The 23,291-nt window shown below is 37.8% G+C and overlaps 1 protein-coding gene across 1 annotated transcript; it reads left to right on the top strand.

Moving 5' to 3' along the window:
- The first annotated feature begins 14,585 nt into the window (after positions 1 to 14,585).
- LOC121390451 lies at positions 14,586 to 20,090 on the top strand. The gene is made up of 3 exons (XM_041522271.1): positions 14,586 to 14,678; positions 16,449 to 16,527; positions 18,341 to 20,090. Exons 1-3 carry the CDS (start codon positions 14,642 to 14,644, stop codon positions 19,134 to 19,136), a joined length of 912 nt encoding a protein of 303 aa, XP_041378205.1. The 5' UTR covers positions 14,586 to 14,641; the 3' UTR covers positions 19,137 to 20,090.
- The last annotated feature ends 3,201 nt before the right edge of the window (positions 20,091 to 23,291 follow it).

Genomic DNA, 23,291 nt, shown 5'->3' with positions numbered 1-23,291 from the left:
TGTGTTTGTGAGTGTGTACACGTGTGTGTGTGTTGTGAGTGTGTACACGTGTATGTGCGTGCGTGCGTGCGTGCGTGTGTGTGTGTGTGTGTGTTTGTGTGTGTGTGTGAAAGAGGGAGGGGCGAGTGAAAGGTAGGAAGGGAGAGGGGAAGGAAAAGAGAGATAGAGATTGAGAGAGGGAGTGAAGAAAGGAGAGAGAGAGAGAGAGAGAGAGAGAGAGAGAGAGAGAGTCGCGGTTGGAGAGACAAAGAAAGAAAGAAAGAAATGTTTTGTTTAACGACGCCACTCAACACATTGTATTTACGGTTAAATGGTGTCAGACATATGGTTAAGGACCACACAGATATTGAGAGAAGAAACCCGCTGTCGTCACTTCATGGGCTACTCTTTTTCGATTTTTTATATGCACTATCCCACAGACAGGGTAGTACCACGGCCTATGATACACCAGTCATGGTGCACTGGCTGGAGCACAAACCTAGTGACAGAGACTGGAAGACAGCTACTAAGAGTCTTCCATATACCTATTTGTTTATTTTCAAAATGAACAACTCTTTTATATCAAAAGGCATGTGTCTGTTTAAAATGCATGCTAAAACAGTTAAACAAGTTAAAATTAGTTTTGTTTATCGACAGCACTAGAGCACATTGATTAATTAACCATCGGCTGTTGTATATCAAATATTTGGTAATTTCGACACAGTCTTTAGAGGAAGCCAGTTACATGGGTTTTTTTTCATTAGCGGCAAAGGGTCTGTCATATTCACTTTCCCACGGACAGGATAACACATACCACAGCCTTTAATATACTTCTACTTTGTGTGTGTGTGTGTGTGCGCGCGTGTGTGTGTGTGTGTGTGTGTTTGTTTGTTTGTTTGTGTCTGTATGTATGAATATGTATACACAATATATTAAAAAACGTGGATATACACTCATTTCGGATCTTGAATTTCTGAAATTAAGTGGGATCCTAATTGGGGTAAAAAGTACTGGTTGGAATATTTGTACTAAATATCAATACAGACAACTGTTCATGGTACAGGTAATTGCCAAAGAACAGCTCAGATTAGCCTGCTCCTTCCCCTTCCGACATTGTATACTATATCTCCATAACTGTACACCAACTTCAAACATGAGATCCTATAAAGCGAACTTATTTTAGCTGTGCACCAGTTAGTAGCATACACAGACTACAAACAACGATAATATATTCTGCTTTCAACAATGGGTTATATGATAATACGTACATTGGGAGTTAGTTTATGCATGGCGTTCAAATGTTTGGTTTAGCGAGCAAATCCAGAGGTGTTTACCTCTCTCTCTCTCTCTCTCTCTCTCTCTCTCTCTCTCTCTCTCTCTCTCTCTCTCTCTCTCTCTCTCTCTCTCTCTCACACACACACACACACACACACACACACACACACACACATGCATTCACACATTATTCCATTGATACAGCATTTATGAATGTGACCAGCAGTAATTTGTTGTCACAGTGCCAACGTCGTCACTTTAACGTCAACGGAGGGGTAGATCTACCAAACTATTGAGACAGTATCAATAATGTGTGTGTACCAGCGGTATTGATGAAAGCAGTACAGCGTTGTCTCATGCTTCTCAGGAAATGTAATAGCATTCCATTCCGGACCCAGAGCAAGTTCAAGGTCACGGACGTTCAGGATATGGGGATGGCTTTCACGAACATTATAACCCAGTAGGTCCCACGCATGTTCTATTGGGCACAAGTCAGGGGACTTTGGTGGCCAGTTTAACACCTGGATGTTGTTCCTCTGAAGAAGATTAGTGGTGAACCTATGGGTGTGCGGTCGCGCATTGCCCTGTTACCACAACAACAAAAAAACAGAATGCTGATGCAGGAATGGAGTGACAACTGGTGTGATGATCCTGTCGCAATAACGTTGAGCAGTCATGTTTCCAGAAATCTGTTTTACCAGGACAATGAATGCCTAACCCTGACACCGGCTCAAACCACGACGCTGCCACCGCCATACTGGTCATGCTAAATGACGTTGTTGGCTTCATACCGTTCTGTCCGTCTTCTCCATACACGACGCCTACCATCCGCAAATTGAACACAAAACCTGGATTCATCCGTGAATCACGTCTAATCCCATTGTCTGCGAGGCCAATGTTGGTGAATTCAGGTCCATTTAAAACGTTCCTGGATGTGCCGCGCCGTCAGGGGAACACCAACGACAAGGCGACGTGCACATAATCGAGCGGCATGCAGACGGTTACGGAGAGTTTGTGCCTATGGTCTGTTGCAAAGTGCTGGATACACGAGGTACACTTTAAACCTATCACGTCGTGATGATCTCAATAAATATCGGTCTTCCCATGGAATAGTTGATCGTGGTCTACCGGAACGTGGTCGATCTCGCACCTGCCCAGTTTGATGTACGCGTTGTCTGAGACGTGATGTAGTACTGTCATGAACATGAAAGTACTGTGCAACGTCGTGTATGCGTTGACCGGCGTTTAGCCTTCCCATTGTTCGTGACGTTGGTTTTCGGACAAGTCTGGACGGCGACCCATTTTAACATGAGAAATTCTTTGTATAATTTTTGAATACTGTTAGTCCACTGCATGGAAACGAGGTTTCAATCCATCCGTAATGCGCACGCATCTGCGCTGTCACGAGTACAAAGCTTTTGCAAGTGCAGTACGTACTGAGGTAGTCCAGAGGATATTTTTTGATAAAAGCATGAAACATGGCACACAGATACTATACACCATAGAGGTTATTTTAAAGATTGGAGGCATTCTCAACATCGGAGCATGGAAAAATAATCCCAAATAATATTTTACTGTAGTTTTATCATTGACTGTTTGCATAAGAGACCTTCAACAATTAAAAACATAATTGGGAAAATGACCTTGGATGACCTCTAGAGGTCAAGTCTAGGTCAAAACTATAAAAGTTGATTTAAACTGTTAACGATTCAAGAATTACACTGTGTTGATACAGGTATCGGGCTATGTGAACGTACCATTTACCTTTCTTGGTAACACCCACCACACTTACAGAGACCTGTGCAGCACAGCTGTGCTTTTAAATACCTACAGTGTCCCCTGCATTCCTTACAACCACACCTAATGACGTCACTACACGCTGTTCCAGCAAGTTGCAATGTTGTCCACTTTACCAGCCACTCAAGCGAGTCTGTCTTTTGCACCCAGTCAGTGCCTACAGGACTGGGAAAAATATGGATCTTTTAACAGTGCTTGTCCCCAAATGTGGCCTGCCTGGTATCCCACACAGAGAATGTGTTGGGCTTGTACATCCTGTGTTGGTGGAATGTTCCCTACCTTTTTGTGTTAAAAGAGCTTGTCTCGCTCTGTTTACACTTACTTCAGCACTTCCACGGTCATACATTACTACTATGAATCTTTCAAAGGATGGTAGTACATTGGTTAGACTATCTGCTGATTGACATTTTATCATTCTACACAGAGCAGATGTGGCAGCATCAAACGCATTCCATGCTGACCATGCAGTACGTTTTCCTCTTCCAGCAAAGCATGACGTTGTGTCGCAGCCAGTTAATGCATGAAAGGCTGGTGAACTGCCCTTTTATATAGGACATGAATTTTGATACATAATCATCAAATGTTTCTGAGATGCCAGGTTTGACAATGTTGACTATAGCTGCATCATCAGTGACGTTCATGTCCACTTCAGGCTATAAACTGATGATGTCGGACACAAGATCTGCCAGGCGCGGAAGCAATTCCGATTTTACACCAAACATTATGTTGCCGTAGTCAGATAGTGATGGAGGAAACGACTGATTCTCATGTCTGAAAAACTCTTCTAAGTCAGAATCACGTACTTGCCAGGCAATGTACAATTTTGCAAACAAGTTGCGGTCACGTTTTAAAGACATCAGTTGCTCTTGTGCACGTGACTTTTCTTTCTGAGAATGAAAACAGAATAGAGGTAAAGTGCTTTTGTGCGGTCTATCAAGCGGTCTTTGAAGAACTGGTTGAAATGGGCTTTACCTAGTTTCTCCATGTTACGTACTGAATTGACAACTGGTGCACCTACAACTTCACGTGTGTCTAGAACTAGAAGTTCGCCACTAGTGTCCAAGAACGTGTTTTCCCATATCTTTTAATGTTACGACCAAGGACTTTACATGCTTGAAAAATGTTATCTGCATGCCTGTAAAAACATAAAGACTTGCTTTGTAATACTCAATGACAACAGCAAAAATATATGTTTCACAAAATGGATTTCAAGCTGAATATTATATTCATTAACTTTATTTTGAAATGTTTTGTTCAATCAGTATTTATTTGATTAACATAATAATAAATATTCCTATGACATGAGAATTGAATTTTGCATCATGGAACAAGAATGGAATAATGTAAAATATAAAGGGACCAAACTAGGTAATAAAACACATTAATAGTGTGGTAAATGTTGTCAGAAAATCTTTCAGCAAATGCTGCTTTCAATTAGAAGAACAAAATCTAACAACTTTACTAGGATTTCAAAAAATATAATCAGTACACCTTGCCCAAATGACTCATTTATCATGTGCAGTGAAGACAATGTGTGAATATGGTGAACGACTGAGTATGATATAATTTTGTGATTATTGTAACACTGTGACATTATGAGCAATAAGCTGCATATACTTGGCATATCCTCATGATGTTTGAGTTGAGAGTTTGCCTCCATCTTCTGCAGTCCATTAAAGAACTCTTGAACAACACGGGCCATCTCGGGTCCTTACTACCATCCATCGAACGAGTGCTGCTGGCTTCTCTTAAGACCAACTGCTCCCCCATCTCCTTCACGGCCTCGGTGGCGTCGTGGCAGGCCATCGGTCTACAGGCTGGTAGGTACTGGGTTCGGATCCCAGTCGAGGCATGGGATTTTTAATCCAGATACCGACTCCAAACCCTGAGTGAGTGCTCCGCAAGGCTCAATGGGTAGGTGTAAACCACTTGCACCGACCAGTGATCCATAACTGGTTCAACAAAGGCCATGGTCTGTGCTATCCTGTCTGTGGGAAGCGCAAATAAAAGATCCCTTGCTGCTAATCGGAAGAGTAGCCCATGTAGTGGCGACAGCGGGTTTCCTCTCAAAATCTGTGTGGTTCTTAACCATATTATGTCTGACGCCATATAACCGTAAATAAAATGTGTTGAGTGCGTCGTTAAATAAAACATTTCTTTCGTTCTTTCCATCTCCTTCAACAAATGCATTACTTTGTTCATGACTCTCATCTAACGACATCCTTGGAAATGGTCTGCATGTCTTACTGACTAAATTTACCTTTACAAAACTGCGCGAACACATATGGGTGCTTGTCATGTAGCATCACCATGTCTCGTACATGTACAGCCACAGCACGTGCGTAGTTGTAGTGGTTTAATACACGAAAGGGCCATTGCAGGTGTGTTAAGGCATCCAAACAAAGCATGAAGTTTCCTTCATGGATGGCTCTGTCCCAGATCAGCACTTCCAGCTCTACTTTCAGCACTATCTGCACTAACTGCCAGAACTCGAACTGTGAACTGTGGTCCATGGAATGTCGAATCATTGCAACTGATTTTGAATCATCTAGAAATAGAGGCAGAAGTGCTGTAACTGTAATAGCATTGTGCTGTGTATTGTCAGGCAGTTCACTTCACTTGGCATGATATACTGTCCAGGATACATGCAACTCGTTGTCGCTTTGGTTGTCCTTGTCAATGATGACACTAACGTGTTCACACCACTTGTATTCTTCTTTCGTGGCTTTATGTATCAAACTGCAATTAGGCAACAACAGACCAGGCATACATGGAACAGCAAGGTCACTCATCACTGCTGAAACTGCTGTGTAGTTGTCTGACAGGTCTGAAATTGATTTACCAGACTTCCTGAAAGCTATGTTTGGTTGTTCAGTTCCAATATTATTGTGATCAATGTTATCGACTGCTGATGTTGTGAACACACCATCATTTAGTGAGGATGGACAGCCTGTTCCAACACTGTTAAAGTATTTAATGGCCGAGTTACCTAGGTCAGCAGACATACCTAGCACACGGCCGTAAGAAACACCTAGTCCAAGCTTGTAGAGTGTATCAGCAAGATCGTTTGACCTTGTTTTTGAATGTACATATTCACCAAGGAACAGTGACGGTGGTGCCTCTCGCTGCTCGTTGTGTCTGCTATCAGAAGAAGATTGCCGACGTCGTACACAACTGTTGTACATCACTAGCTGTGACAGTGACAAACCAGGCTGTGATAAGTTTGGTTAATTGTTTATATTTGTTCCATACAAAATCATAGATATTAGCATAAGGAGTGACTTGGAGACATATTCTACTTGACATTTCTTCGTGAAAGAACCACTAAATGGCACATATTTAAATTTGAAAATATCTCTACGCATTATGTTTGCAGCACGGGCGAGATACATAGCTTCAGCGTCAGAGTCGTGATGACATGTTCTTGTGAGACTTGTTCCAACATTAGCATTAGCTGCAAGTAGCACATCTCGACCATCATTGTGCGCTTCTAATTCTGGGAAGTAGCTAAGAAGTTTATGTTTTAATATAGTTGTGTGAACTGCAGATATATAATCTCCAAGCTGTTCTACTCTAGTAGTGTAAAGTGTTTTCAAATCTGTTAATTTAAAAACAGACGCAATGTCCTTATCCTCTTGAGCTGATAGCATAAATGAAATGTTCAGCAAATGCTACGTTGTGAGCTGTACTTATATCATTTTCTTCAGATTCTCTCTCTCTCTCTCTCTCTCTCTCTCTCTCTCTCTCTCTCTCTCTCTCTCTCTCTCTCTCTCTCTCTCTCTCTCTCTCTCTCTCATGCCTCCAGTCTTTAAAACGCTCTCTATGATGTCTAGTATGCGTATGCCAAGTCTCATGCTTTTATCACAAAGTGCACGATTCGGTCATGTTTGTGTACATATCCTCTGGACTAAGGCGTGCGATATGACGTTCATTTCATTACACGCAGCGAGAGGTAGTATGCAATCAACATACTAGCAAGTTTGATCACATTATGTTACGTAATTTTGATGTGCTAATCATAAACCAAAAATTGCTAAACCTTTTTGGTTAAGCATATGTATACGAATATACCTATACACTTGCACATGCATGTACGCACACACACACACACACACACACACACAATAGCACGCATGCACACAAACACACATACATACATACAAACACACACGCACATGCAAACGAATATACTTAGAAACACACACGCACGCACACACACACACAACAAACACACACACATACACACAGTCGCAATCACACGCGTTTATTAAAATTTGGCTCACAGCATTACACCCACCCTGCACACTCAAAACTCACGAACTTAGTTCTCTCAACCACTCTGTGCATAGTTATGAAAGGGGGATGTTTTAATAGTAACTTCATTGCACTAAGATGACCGATATGTTTCTACGTTAAAAACTTTATACAATAAACTTTACATTGTTTTGTTTTTTTGTTTTTTTGTTTTTTTATTTTAGGGGCGGAGTTTAGCTTAGTGCAAACAACATTGTGATACGTGTCGTGGCATGGTATACCCGTCTAGCGATATCTATTAATAAACAAATTCTTATAATACCCATCGCCAATTAATTTATCTCTGAAAGGCGACTGATTGTCAGATAAATATAATGCTCACACTCATCACTTCTCCCCTGGTATATGTCATAGGAGACACGCACACAGTACAAAATGTTAAAAAGGAAGAAAAATACCACCAAAACAAAGACATTTATTTATTTTTTTAATTCCCGACTTTTATAGCTTATATGTTTATGTTATAAATACTAATTAATAATACATACACACAATATATTTCCTATTTCATGTTAAGATAACCACACATTATATTATGGTTAATTCTGTCATTTCAGCTAACAAGGCCTGTCCGGCAGAATCAACACAAAACAGTAACTTTCCAGGTATGTCCTATAATTAATTAAACAGAACACCTGGGATTCAATGCAGCATAAAAAAATAAATGTATTCTATATTCTAGCGACCGACTGTGTTGGAATATGACGACAAATACATGCGAACTTGTGACCTGTACACTATGGCTACACCTCACCAAGCTGTGTAGCCCGAGTAGTCTGCCTTTCGAGAGGCAGACGAATATTTGGACGGTTATGATCGCTCTTTGCCGTCAGAGATAACTATATAGCGAAAACACGGAATTGCTGCCTACCACTGGGTAGGCAAATATCCCCGGTCTAATACAACAATAACCAACGTTAAATACCAATAATTCCAATCTCTAAAAATGCCTTTGTTATAAACCCTTGGATTGGTCAAATTCTTATCACGTGATGATAAAAACTGACATTCATAGCACCATGAATCTCAGTTTAGCACTATTTTTGGCTTATAGCCGGAACTACTTTATGAATTATGTCAACAAAGGAATCCCCGAGGAATTTCTTTGAGATTCTATTTTTAGACATCAAACAGTAATCGTCTGCTGTCAAACATGTCGGGCCACAGGAACGAAGCTTCAATTCGAAGCTACAACAGAGAATGTTCCACTTTCCAAAAACGAAACATGAGCATGGCACTGTCAAATCTCACGAATACTTGTGTCGCACCACTTGACACGCCAAAACCATCCTGTGTTGTCGCCACTTCCACAATTACAAGGCCAGTAAACACAGAAACTCGCGACACACCTGTTTCATCCATTTCCGGAAATATTGAAACCACTTTCTCCATGTCAAATCTATCAACACATGGAATTTTTACGCACTCAAAATTTTATAACTGTAATTTCAACGTCGTAATTGGTAAATCTGGACAATAGTAAAAAAAATGGCACCCATGCACAGTTCGTAGTTAAATATTCATACACCAACCGCTTCACATATAAATTATACCATACAAAATAGGTCGCTTCAGACATTTTTATTACAGGTTAAAAGTTATTGAAATTACTTACGTTATATGTTTATAGTGAATTCAAAATGTTTCTAGTTGGTATTGACATTTAATGCAAAAAATTAATATGAATTGTATTAATGATTGTAACATTGTCATTCTCTCATTCGGCTATTGACGGAAAAAGCCGAACCACCATAGAGATTCCGCTAATGTTGAGTATGAATTTCGTGTTAATAAAATAGTAAATAGTTGGAAAATAGAGTTCACTTTTTATTTCAAAGAGCTTTACATTAATGACATGGTTATGTGTTTGGAATTATAAGAATTGAACGTGAAAATTAGTATACTTTAGTATGAATGGCTTCGCGCTAACGCGCTACGCCATTCATACAGTGTGTAAAGCGGTTTTGCGTTTCATACTAGCATGAAACTCAAAAAATTTCACGTTCAATTCTTAAATAACACATATTTCACATATTAACCAATAATACACACACTACAGGAAGAAACCCGACAGCACCCCCTTTCAATAATCTTCCCGTTAAATATGTAGCTGCTGTCGGGTTTCTTCCTACTTTTTGTCTATTAGTGATTAATATGTCAAGTATTTGTTATCAGCGAACTTTAAAATTATCAATGTAATGGTATTTAACGTCAAACATAGCGTTATTGTTCGAAACTACCGGTTCGACCGGAAGAGACTAGGTTTCATCTCCGTCCTTCTGTCCGTCCTTCTGTCTGTCTGTCCGTCAATCTGTCCCACATATAGTTTTCCGGATGGTTTTTCTTTTTTTACAACGCTTTGAGATATTGACCTGAATGTTTTTGTATAGTTATAGCATACACTGTTACAGATCAAATTCGACATACATGGCGATTTACCCATTTTTGTCAGGGTTAGGGCTCTTGATTTAGGCGATACGATAATTAGGGGTTGTTTTTAGAAATGCCTTAATGTATTGAGCTGAATTTGTTTGGATAGCTTTATCATGTTCTGTTACAGATCAAGTTTAACTTTTATAGCAATTTATAAATTGTTCAAGCAGTTAGGACCCTTGAACTTATAAGATATGAAACTTTATTTCCGGATTATATAACAACAATATTTGCAATGCTTAATGATAGTTTCATTTCGATTTAATCTTTTTCATAGAATTATTGTTCTTGAATTTAGGATGTGCATGTACATGTTCGAAAATATGTTGATCTCAGTATGGGACTTGTATTGCTTTAGCAGTACTCTCAGTATAGCAGTATAGTTATTATTATGATTATTATAGTTTATGTACGGCTTATATAAGCTGCTAATAAATATACTAATTTAAGTGATTTCATTTTATAATTAACACATAGACAAAGACAAGCATACATACGAATGCAAAGATACACGCACATACACACACAGACACACACACACACACACACACACACACACACACACACACACACTAACACATATATACATACATACATACATACATTACATTATATTTAGATATTTTACATGTACATATAGTGAGATTCTGACGCCATACATCAGCTACATACTATCGTGGCAGTGCCAGTGGCCAACCCCCCATGTGAGCATATGCCGTTGAAAAGCTCAAAAGGTATCGTGGTAAGTCTGCAAAGTTAATATCTATGTATGTAACAGTCAACCTCGACATACATACATACATACATACATACATATATACATACATACATATTTATTTACTTATTTATTTATTTATTTATACATTATTATTATTCATTTTAGTGATACACATGTGTACAAATGAAGCTGCCAGTGGTGTTCAAGGACTATTTCTTGACGTGTTCGTACCTGCCAACAAACCAGTCAATTGCAAGTGTTCGCTTAAGACAACACAGTCCCTTCAGATTGGTATATACCATGTTACACTTCCAGACAAAAACTGTACATCAGCATTACATATATTATCACCAAGGCCAGTTATTTATAACTGTAAACCTAATGGAACTATTCCAATGTATCCGCGGAATCTTCAAAATGAAGGAGTGTTAATTAAACTGACGACGATAGTTGGGTACAAGAATACGACGTACTGCATCAAGTTAAACATTGCGGTTGGTTCAGGTATAGACTTTTTGTTTTAATTCATTGACTCATTTGATGTTCCTTCAATTACTATTGCGGTCCTTTCATGTACATCAATGGTGATCAAACAAATCTATACCCACGCACGTATACATACATGTATACATATAAACCACATTCACAACCAGGCAATTTCCTAGAAATCAGTTCATCTGCGTTCTCTCTCTCTCTCTCTCTCTCTCTCTCTCTCTCTCTCTCTCTCTCTCTCTCTCTGTCTGTCTCTGTCTCTCTCTTTCCCTCTCTTTCTTTCTTTCTCTCTCTCTCTCTGTCTCCGTCTCTTTCTCTCTCTCTCTCTCTCTCTCTCTCTCTCTCTCTCTCTCTCTCTCTCTCTCACTCTCTCTCTCTCTCTCTCTCTCTCTCTCTCTCTCTCTGTCTGTCTGTCTGTCTCTCTCTCTCCATATAAACGGTATGAATCCAATCACAAGTGCAAATATATGGAAAAGGGTTATACTTCCATCAGCATTTTACGGGTGTGAACTACTTTACGATCTATCTGCAAACAATATTACTAGGATAGAAAGGTCTCAAAGACAGTTTGCTAGAAGAACGCAAGGACTTGACCAACGTTCTCCTACCGCGACAACAGCAACGCTTGGTCTCTGGTCCCTGGAATCCTATATTAATAAATGTAAATTGTTATTTCTTGGACGTTTATGTTCTACAAGACACAACATGTGTTTCTAAACAAATATTTCTTTGGAAATTAGGACAGTATCTAGTAGGTGTAAGAAATGGAACAAAAAACTTTATATCAGACATCTTTAATGTAGCATACAAATACAATATTACTGATGTTATATATTGCTATGTCCAAAATGGTACATTTGTAGACAAGGAGCGATGGAGAGCCAGGGTATACAGAACCCTTCTTGAATGGGAAAATGAAAGCCACCGGTCTCACCTGAGGGATACAAATGAACTTCTTCGATTTTACAACATACACACAGACATAACGATTCACATTCTTTGGAAAATAGCTTACGTGCATCCAAAGTTCACACTTCCAATATCTTCCGTAATTAAAATAGGCAGCATGAAATTATTTGATAGAAACTGCATTCTCTGTGACAAAGAAACCGTTGACTATACAAAACATATTCTACTAAATTGTGAAAAATTATTACAAATCAGAAATAAGACATTTGATAAAATAGCAAATATTTTTTCTGTACATGAATATGTTATCTGTTGTGATCAAAATGAAGACAAACTTTTAAACTGTATTCTTGGTGGAAAAAATAATGACATCAGTGATATTGACTTTCATGTGTGGGTCCAGTTTATATTGCAATTTTCAAAATTTGTACATGTGTGTCGCCAATATATAATCAAGTTTTAAATGAAAGCTCAGTGTACATGTAGGCAACATTACAGTTGTATATAATCCCGTGAAATTAATTAATTAATGTATTTATTTATTTATGTCCCTACTTTTGTTTGTGTGTGTATAAAAAATCTTCATAATATGGAGGAAATAAAGAGTATCTATCTATCTATACATCGAGACCTCCAAACAAAAATATGGATGTACGTGTATTTTCAAAAGAAACGTGGAAACAACATAATATTGGAAGCTAAACAAGTATGAAGTATATCATGTGTCACTATAGGTGACATTAATCTGTAGAGTTCATGACAAGATAAGATGATATTATTAAAAATGTGACATCTTCGAAACTACAACACTTGAAAATATGATCTTGGTGTCACTAACTTCATTAAAACTGTTTGTAAAATTGTTAGATAATTGATATCAGTAGTTTATTTTTTATTGGGGGAATGGTGAATTCGCGAAAATAAAATCTCGTGATTTGACAAATTTTCATCAAATTGCGAAACTTTAATGCACGAAAATAAAATATTTTACAGTTTTGGGAAGAGGGTAGACAAATGGCAGATTCTTACTACTCATTGGAATTGATTATGTAAATAAAAATGATAAGTGATTATATGGAAAACGTTTCATACACATTTCCTCACTGAAGTGAAAAGGTAAACATTATTGTTCGTAACACGTTACGCATTAGCCATTAGTAGGACGGTTTTTGAGTAAACGAGGAAATTCTCTCTTTTATAAACATTTTAATTGCAAAAGATATCAAGTTCAAAAAACCTTGCTGGACAATCAAGCTGGTTCAAATCTCGTCAAAGCTGGCTTACACTTCCATTGATCTTTCTCATCTATATTCTCGTTATCTTAATATAAAAAAAAACTTTACAATTTGTCCCACGATTTCAATATGTTTCGACCCTGTCTGTCGGTTTCCTCCGACTCTGTCTTCTGAGCTGTCCACACCATCGCCTACCTGTCTCAACGTCGTCCACGAATACTGGTCTGACCCACGACACTAACTAACGACCGCCGGTAGTAGGGGTGTATAGTAGGTTATAAGTGCCTCTTAACAATGCCCACAGTATCTAGGAAGGAAGGAAATGTTTTATTTAACGACGCACTCAACACATTTTATTTACGGTTATATGGCGTCAGACATATGGTTAAGGACCACACAGATATTGAGAGAGGAAACCCGCTGTCGCAGCTTCATTGGCTACTCTTTTCGATCAGTGACAAGTGATCTTTTATATGCACCATCCCACAGACAGGATAATACACACCACGGCCTTTGTTACACCAGTTGTGGAGCACTGGCTGGAACGAGAAATAGCCCAATAGGTCCACCAACGGGGATCGATCCTAGGCCGACCGCGCATCAAGCGAACGCTTTACCACTGGACTACGTACCCCCCCCCCCCCCCCCCCCCCCCCCAGTAACTACTAAACACTCCAAGAAGTGGTCAGACTACGCCCACAGCTAAAAGCTGATGGGGAATGACAGGTGTGTGGTACGGATAGTCACAAGAGACAAGCATATGTCGCGGCTGGAGAGACAAGGACTGGGAGGTGGAGGTGGAGAGCGAAATAAGTTGAAAGATAGGAGGAGTTGCCAAACCGGGAGGAAATGAAATGGAATTCAAAGGAGAGAAACGAAAGGGGGTAGTGGAATAAAAACAATTATAAGTTCACAAAACCTGTTACCACTGAAACAAAATATTGATAATGAGATTTAATTTATTTTTCTATAACAACTGTACATATAACCTTGTGGTAGTCTAGATTCTCCCTTCTTTTTATTTTTTTAAGCCTTTTGTTAAAACATTCTTCCATTTACGCTTTATATAAACGTTATACGCTGATTCTAGTTGTTATATAATTGCCTCATGACATTAAGTACACAAAGGCACACTATGCAGATGCAATGTTTTGAAAATCCAAAGTAACAAAGAAACAAACTCACGACAGACTGAACGATAGACTGACAGACAAACGGACATACTAGTTCCAGGCCCAATGGGGTATCCATTACGAATGTTGACAGAATAGACCCAGCAAAGTAATAATATGATATGCTTGTCACTATCCTTCTAGGTAGTTTGAGTTTTAATTGTTTTTGGCCAAATGGCAGTCCAGCCAGCAGCCCAGTCACCATCTCAACTGTTAACTCGGTCAGCTCAACCCAACCCGGCGTGGTAAGTTCCACATCAGTCTCAGTGCGGCCTACACAAACACATATATTAAACACGACTCAACCATCCGCCAAGATGTCTCAGTCGACTTCAAACCCAGAAACATTTCCAGGTGATACTTTTAAAACTATTCTGTTTAACCTAGTATTATGCTTCAAATTATTATTGTGTTGTATTGCATTTATCTCTGATGAAATGGAATGATAAAACTTAATACTCCAATGTATGTCCAAAATACTGTTTTTATTAAAGTCACTGTAGGCAATCATTCTGTGTTGTTGTTCACCGACATTATTGCTATAAGAAATGATGTTTTAACGCATAGGAATAAAATATCAGAAGGACTAATTAACATTTAATTTTGTTGGGGTGTCCTTGTCCAGTTGCATGTAGTTCCAATACAGAATGGTTCATGAAACAATACATCTACTTCGTTACCAGTTGTGGGTTACCTTGTTGCAAATCCTTTAATTATTCACTATATGTTTTAATGTACTTAATGGGTTATGCAAAATAAGGATACTGGACACTTCAAGGTTAGTAATATTTAAAATCATAAACTGTTATTTGCACAATTCGAACCCACTACACACACCTGTATGACACTTTAAGTTCAAGACTTTAATCAAATTGTCAAACACTTGATCAGAAAATCGTGTAATACCTTTCTGTATTGGTATTCAACAAGATTAACTTTCAACGGGGCTAATGATGCAGTCGTAGACATTTGCTTGGCACACACCTACCCATTAATGTCAACTCGAGTGATATATCGGGTTAAACGATAGGTGTGTGTAGGGCAAAGACTCGACAGTCGCGTCTAATCTCCAGTTTTGCTCCGATTAGAACGTTGCGTCGGCTGGTGTCTATAGGTACACATTTTCAGACTATTGTCGACAGTGACGCTTTGTTTATTATTTTTGTCATGGCGACAAGCAATAATCGCAAAGATTTGACATTTAACATATACTAGTATGTATGATTTCTTTTTATTACCCATATGGGCTCAAATATACGGGGTAATATTTTTTCGATCTTTGCACAGTGTGCAGATTGCTTCTACAGTCACTGATTGGCTGGCTTTAAAAAGACAAGATTTGATTGGCAATTACATACTGCCGGGACCACTTTTTGTTCATTCATGATTCCATTCATCGGTCAAACTATTACTACGAACTTCAAATATTTTTTTACGATACGAACATTTACGGAATTAAAAATCTAAATAAATGTACAAATGTTTAAAATTGTTTTTATTTTATTATTTTGACTATTCTTTGGTGGATACTGTTGGGTGTGCACCGGTAACGGCGCGTATGAATATATTGTTATGGCTGGTAGAGCTTGTTAGTTGTTACAGCAGCGACAACGTAAATATACTTTTAAAATCGTAAAGATTGACAATGGGTAATAAAGAGAATAACCAACTCACTACGAGGAATTACGGATTATCTGTCCCTCGTGAATTAATGCTGTAAAACCCTCGCCAGAGGCTCGGGTTTACAACATTAATTCACTCGGGACAGATAATCCGTAATTCCTCGTAGCTCGTTAGTTATTCTCTAAGTATGTCCCGATGTCTTGGATGTACCAGTCGCTGGAAACGTCGACTAGGGACCGCGGCTCACATAACCATTCCCATCTCAATGTGATCTTGCACATTGTGTTTTGAAATGGGGTATTGTCTGTTGACCACTTAGAAAATAGTTTTTTAGTCAATGTCTCTTATAAAACAGTCCTTGCTTGAAACTAAGTCTGGATATTTTAGAACTGCTCTCGTATTATTCTAACATCTACGTATCAACGATTCCGCCGATAAAACTAATTCAAATGACTGCATGAATTGTGATGTTGAATTATCAATACGTGTTTCGATATTTAGAAGCAGCTGTAGCAGGTGGTATCGGCGGCGTCGTGCTGGTTGCTGTGGTGGTCATTGTCGTTGTCGTTTTAGTTAAAAGGTAAACAAAACAGAAAATTGAACCTAAGTTGTTTTCTTTTTATTGTCGTTGTTTTATTTCTTAGTATTTTGTCACACAGTGGTTTTTGGTTTGTTGTGTTGATGTTTGTTTGTTTGTCTGTTTGTGATTTGTTTGTGTGTATTTTTAGGGGGCTAATTTAATTCCGCTGATTTATTTTTGTTTCTTTGTTATTGTTGTTTGATATTGTATTTACAAGAAATAAAACTAAAAACCATAAACTATGTATAGATATATATTTACAGATGCATTTACATGTATGTCCAACCCACATTGGAGGGGGGGGGGGGGGGATTTAGCTCAGTCGGTTGAGTGCTCGCTTGAGGTGGTTGCGTCGTAGAACTGAACCACCTCGGTGATTCATTTAGCTGATAGTGTTTTTTCTCGTTCCATCCAGTGCACCACAACTGGAGAAAGGCCGTGGTATGTGCTGTCCTGTCTGTGTGGAAAGTGCATAGAAAATATCCCTTGCTGCATTAGGGAAAATGTAGCGGGGATTTTTCTGATGAATACGAGTCAGAATTACCAAATGTTTGACATCCAATAGCCGCTGATTAATTAATCAATTTGCTCCAGTGGTGTCGTTAAACAAAACAAACTTCTTCTTTTTTAACCCACATTGAGAGAGCTATCACTTTTTGTGTTTCCTTCAAAAGTAAAACAGATTTGAACGTACCTATCATTAAATGTTATAATATTACTATTTAAACCAAAACTAACTTTATGCATGTCCTGAGTAAAATCATTTTTGCTGCTGTTATTTCTCGAAATGCGTACAATTCAAGTAAAGGGACAATCCTGCGTTTGCAGCCATTATAAAATGTTTCCGTGTTTAGCGATTACAATTACATACCAAATATATGTTGTTACAATATCAGTGGCAGCAGCAGTCATTGTTGATTTTCTTTGTGATATATATTTTTTCATAAGTACGAAATTATTCGAAGATAAAATCTGGTTTGGGCTAATTCAAACATTAAGACGACAAGATACTGAATTCTCTAAACTGGAAAATGTTATTCGTAAATAAGTTATAATGGCAGACAACTCGGGTTAGTCCCTTAATGAAATGATATGCTAATTCGGACTGTTCTAGGGTGAGCAATTGTCCGTACACAGTTCTAGGGAGGAGGTGATGGAATTTTATTGTATACCCACCACCCACATAGTTAAACGTTATTTTAAAAAAAGAAAGAAAGAAATGTTTTATTTAACGACGCACTCAACACATTTTATTTACGGTTATATGGCGTCAGACATATGGTTAAGGACCACACAGATTTTGAGAGGAAACCCGCTGTCGCCACTACATGGGCTACTCTTCCGATTAGCAGCAAGGGATCTTGTATTTGCACTTCCCACAGGCAGGATAGCACAAACCATGGCCTTTGTTGAACCAGTTATGGATCACTGGTCGGTGCAAGTGGTTTACACCTACCCATTGAGCCTTGCGGAGCACTCACTCAGGGTTTGGAGTCGGTATCTGGAATAAAAATCCCATGCCTCGACTGGAATCCGAACCCAGTATCTACCAGCCTGTAGACCGATGGCCTCCTACGTTATTTAAATAATGTAATCTAGAGAAACAATTAGGCATAAAATAATAATTTTGAGGTTTTGGTATCAAATGATAATTTTGAATTATGAAGTCATACATATCACAATAGTTTCTTATCACATATGTAATATATTATGTCAAAGTTCATCATACATGTATAGATATTAGCATTAATGTAAACTTTCAGTTCTATCTGTAAGGTATTGAGAAACAAATATTTTCTCTTAATACATTCAGAAAGAGACGAAAGAAAAACCAAGAATCAAACGATGATGGAGACTACGTCAACGTTAACGCGAATGATTACACAAACCAGAACACCGAGTCATTTGGCAGACATCCAGGAGTTTTAACAGACCAAAACCAGACTGGCAACCAGACGATTCGCTCTCCATCAGACGACTATGTATCTATTGATGACGAAGCTGGAGGCACTACTTGGAAACCGCACGTCGCCCTAAAACCAAACCTGCCTAGCACAAGCATGCACGTTAACCTACAACCAGAACCTGACGAAGATGACGTGTCAAACATGTACGCCAAGGTTAACAAGAAGAAGAAACCAATCAAATCCGTGAAGGGACCTGATTTGCCTGTTATGCATGACAATGAGCTGTATTCTGTGGTTGATAAAACGAAAAAGACGAAACTATCCTTGAAGCCTAAACCCTCTTGTGATGTTTACGCCGTGGTAAACAAACAGAAGAAATATAGAGGGAAGAGTCCTGAATCTATAGGGAAGGGTTCCGAGTCTGAGATAACCGGTGATGTCTACACTGAAGTAAGAAAACCAAAGAAGTCAGGCGGGAAGAGTCCTGAATCTAAAGGTCACGGTCCCGAGTCTGAGGTAACCGGTGATGTCTACACTGAAGTAAGAAAACCGAAGAAGTCTGGGAATAAGCCGAATATCCCATATGTTTCACCAGGACTCGTTTACACTGAAGACCCAGAGCAAGAACAGGGAGCCACAGGAGGATATGATGATAAGACAGACTCTGTCGGTGATGATGTTCTGTATTCTACAATCTGCTGAACAGCTCGGTGTAAATAATATCAGTTACGGTCCCGTTGGTTCAGTTGGTGGGACCGCAGTTCTGAAATATATTGTTTTATAAATAAACTCATATTAAATGTAAGGGATTTTCTCAGAAGTACACGTAACAGAATTACAAATTGTCTGACATTCATTAGTCAATGATTAGTTATCCAGTGTGCTCTAGTGGTGATATTTAACAAAACAAACTCAAAATTGAACTTTAAAGGGATGATTAGGCAAGACATTCAGACTGGTATGCATATTCAACGATATTTAATGCACATTATCGTTTAATATCAATAAGTATATTGATATATTTAATTTATAAAACAGTAAAAATGTGAGGGCTATTATATATAACGGAGGCAACCATTTTACTTCATCACACCGAACCGTGTTTAGCGTGTAGTTACGTAATCGTCGGCGCGTCACATCAGGTCTTTCATCCAAAGAAATAAACCTACCGGTCTGTACATTTTTGCAGAATGATGAAACAGGCATATGTCTGTATAATATCCATCCCTTTGACATCCAATATCCGATGATTAATAAATCAATGTGTTCTAGCGGTGTCGTTACACAAAACAATATCCATTCCAGTAAGCCAGAAATAAGTATACATCATTTTCCAATACAAAATAAAACATCATTGTCAAACTGGCTACAAAATAAATTGAAAATAACTGTCCATGATGCGGCGGTATAGTTCAGACAACTATATCGGAAAATGACTGTTTATTTAGTTAATTGGTGTGTTCGTTTTGGGGGGCGGGACGTAGCCCAGTTGTAAAGCGCCTGCTTGATGCGCATTCGGTTTGGAATCCATCCCCATCGGTGGACCCATTGGGATATTTCTTGTTCCAGCCAGTGCACCACGACTGATATATCAAAGGCCGTGGTAAAGGTATGTGCTATCCTGTCTGTCGGATGGTGCATATAAAAGACTAATGGGAAAATGTAGCAGGTTTCCTCTTTAGGACTGTATGTCAAAATTACCAAATGTCTGACATCCAATAGCCGATGATCTTGTGGTTTCGTTAAACAAAACAAAATTAAAATAATAATATTTTATTTTAGTTGTCTCCACCTGTGATTTCTGTTTGACAGGTGTGTAGGTCAGACTGCTTTCCTCTGGTCCTGGCAGTAGGTGCTGCAGTAAATGGTCGACAGTCATGAGAATAAGTACGTGCCACAAACACTTGTTCCAGTGTCTTCCCATTATTACGTTTGAATACAGTAGTAAATATGTTTACGGTAATTGCGATACCCGTAACGAAGCATGGTTTGGCAATCATTGCAGAACACTAAGAAGAAAGTATACAGAAGCGAGATCAGCATACAAACAACGAAAAACACCTGATAATAAGCAACGACTTTTGAATGCCAGTAAAAGCTACAGAAATGTAATACGGAAATATGTTAACAAACACAATTGGAAGACAGAACAAAGACTCACAGAACTTAGTCAACATGATACCCACGCCTTTTGGAAACTGTTAAAAGAAAAACAAGACCCTACTCTCCTCCCTTTAGACACTCTGTACGATTACTTTAAAAATATAAACAGCAGTGATGACAACACAACAGAAGGAAAAGATCCAAGTTTTAATATAGATTTTGAGGACACTACCATGCTAAATGAATCAATATTACAAGAAGAAATACTCGCCGTTGTTAAAAATCTAAAAAACAATAAAGCCTGCGGAATAGACCAAATAATCAACGAGTATATTAAGCAAACTATCGGCTGTATGGTCCCTGTGTATGTTAAGCTCTTTAATTTAGTGTTTGAACATGGCATCTTTCCTGATTCGTGGCTAGTTGGCATAATCAAACCGATCTATAAATGTGGCGATAGAACTGTTCCAGAAAATTATAGACCTATTACTTTACTTAGTTGTCTCGGGAAACTGTTTACAGCTGTTTTAAATAATAGACTGAAATTATATTTAGAAACTAATGATTTGTTATCTGAAGTTCAAGCCGGATTCAGGAAGGAGTACTCGACGAACGATCACATTTTTACATTATATGGACTCATCGAATTGCTAAAAGCACGGTAGAAAAAACTGTATTGTACTTTTATAGATTTTAGCAAGGCATTCGACTCAGTATGGAGAACAGGACTTTGGGGTAAACTAATACAAAATGGTATTAATGGTAAATGTTTTAAAGTAATATATAGCATGTATCAGAACATTAAGCCATGCATTAGTGCACATAACACAATGTCGGATTATTTTCAATGTTCCATGGGTGTTAGACAGGGAGAAAATTTATCGCCCCTATTATTCTCCATGTTTCTCAATGATTTAGAGGATACGTTTAAAACTAATGATTGAAATGGCATCCGCATAGATAACTTATTCACAGATTCCACTTTGTATACAAATATTGTTCTTTTTGTGTTACTATATGCTGATGACACAGCGCTCTTTGCCGAAAATTATGACGACATGCAGATTTATTAAATATTTTCGACTCTTATTGTACAAAATGGAAACTAAATGTAAATTGTAAAAAAACAAAAGTGCTAATTTTCAGTGGTAATAAAAAAGATTATTCCAAAAGGTTCCATTTAGGAAACACAAATCTAGATAATGTAGAAATATACAAATATCTTGGAATTATATTTCATAAATCCAATAAATTCACTAATGCTCGAAAACATCAATATGATCAAGCTCAAAAAGCTATGTATTTTACACTTAGACAAGGAAAACGTTGCCATCTTTCCATTCAATGCCAACTTAAATTATTTGATTGTATGGTTTTACCTATTGCTTTATACGGATGTGAAATTTGGGGTTTTGAAAGTCTGTCCTGCATAGAAAAATTGTATTGCAAATATTTAAAGTTATTATTGCCTCTTAGAAAATCCACCCCATTATATATGTTGTATGGAGAACTTGGATGCTTCCCGGTAGATATAACAGTAAAAATAAGAATGATAGGATTTTGGTTTAGGATGATTACTGGGAAGCAGTCCAAGCTATCATTATTAGTGTACAGAATGTTATTGAATGATTATAATACACATTTTTATGATCACAAATGGATAGCTTTTATAAAATAAATTTTAGATAATATTGGTTGCACATACATATGGTGGTCACATTGTGAGCTTATTAATAGTGCTTCATTGTTGAAAATGTTTATTTCAACAAAACTCATAGATTAATTTTTGCAAACACGGTACAGTCATATTGACACTTCATCGAAAGCATCTTGTTACAAAATATTTAAAAGCAGTATAGCATTCGAAAATTATTTAAATTTATTAGAAAAAAAACATTGGTGCCCATTGTTACGTTTTAGAGTATCAAACCACAATCTTCCAATAGAGACAGGTAGATGGATACGTAAACCATTACATGATAGATTGTGTTTTTTATGCAACACTAACGACATCGGAGATGAATTCCATTATATTTTTACATGCCCATATTTTAACCAATTCAGACTTCAATATATACCGAAATATTATCGATCCAAACCAAACACATATAAATTTCACGAATTATTTAATTGTAAAAAAAACTGGTGTCCTCCGAAAACTTGCAATATTTTGTAAACATATTATGAATACTTTCAAGCCCTCCGGCTCATAGCTTTATTGTATTATTATTGTGTATGCAAACCCAAACCAATTATTTATAATTATATTCCCATGTTCGTTTTATGTAGATATACTTATGTGAATAGTTTTACTCTGTCATCTTGTTAAAAAGTGTGAATTGTTGTATTATATATTGTTCCTCATATGCCGTGGATTACGGCCTGAGAGAAATAAATGTTCAGTTCAGTTCAGTTCAGGTCCAGTTTCTGTACCCAATCAGTCATGTAGTTTTAGACAATAGACATTAGGAGGTTGTTATTGGTTGGTAATATATTTAATGGACTCAAACAAATGCTTAGCCCTAATTCGCTAACATACATATATATCCAACAAGGCTTAATTAATGATAATAAATTGTACACGTTTTAATAAATATGAATGTGGTCGCAAAGACAAATGGAATAACCTTCCGAGGATCTCCGAGATTGCAGTGAACATTTTAAAGGAAAAGTTACATGTGAAACCATTTTGTTTTATATCAGTATTAATACTATAATATCAAATTAACTACATGTATTTATTAAGAGTTTTAT

The sequence above is a fragment of the Gigantopelta aegis genome, chromosome 15 (genome assembly GCF_016097555.1).
Source record: "Gigantopelta aegis isolate Gae_Host chromosome 15, Gae_host_genome, whole genome shotgun sequence".
Taxonomy (NCBI): Eukaryota; Metazoa; Mollusca; class Gastropoda; order Neomphalida; family Peltospiridae; genus Gigantopelta; species Gigantopelta aegis.
This window is presented reverse-complemented; position numbering and strand designations above follow the sequence as displayed.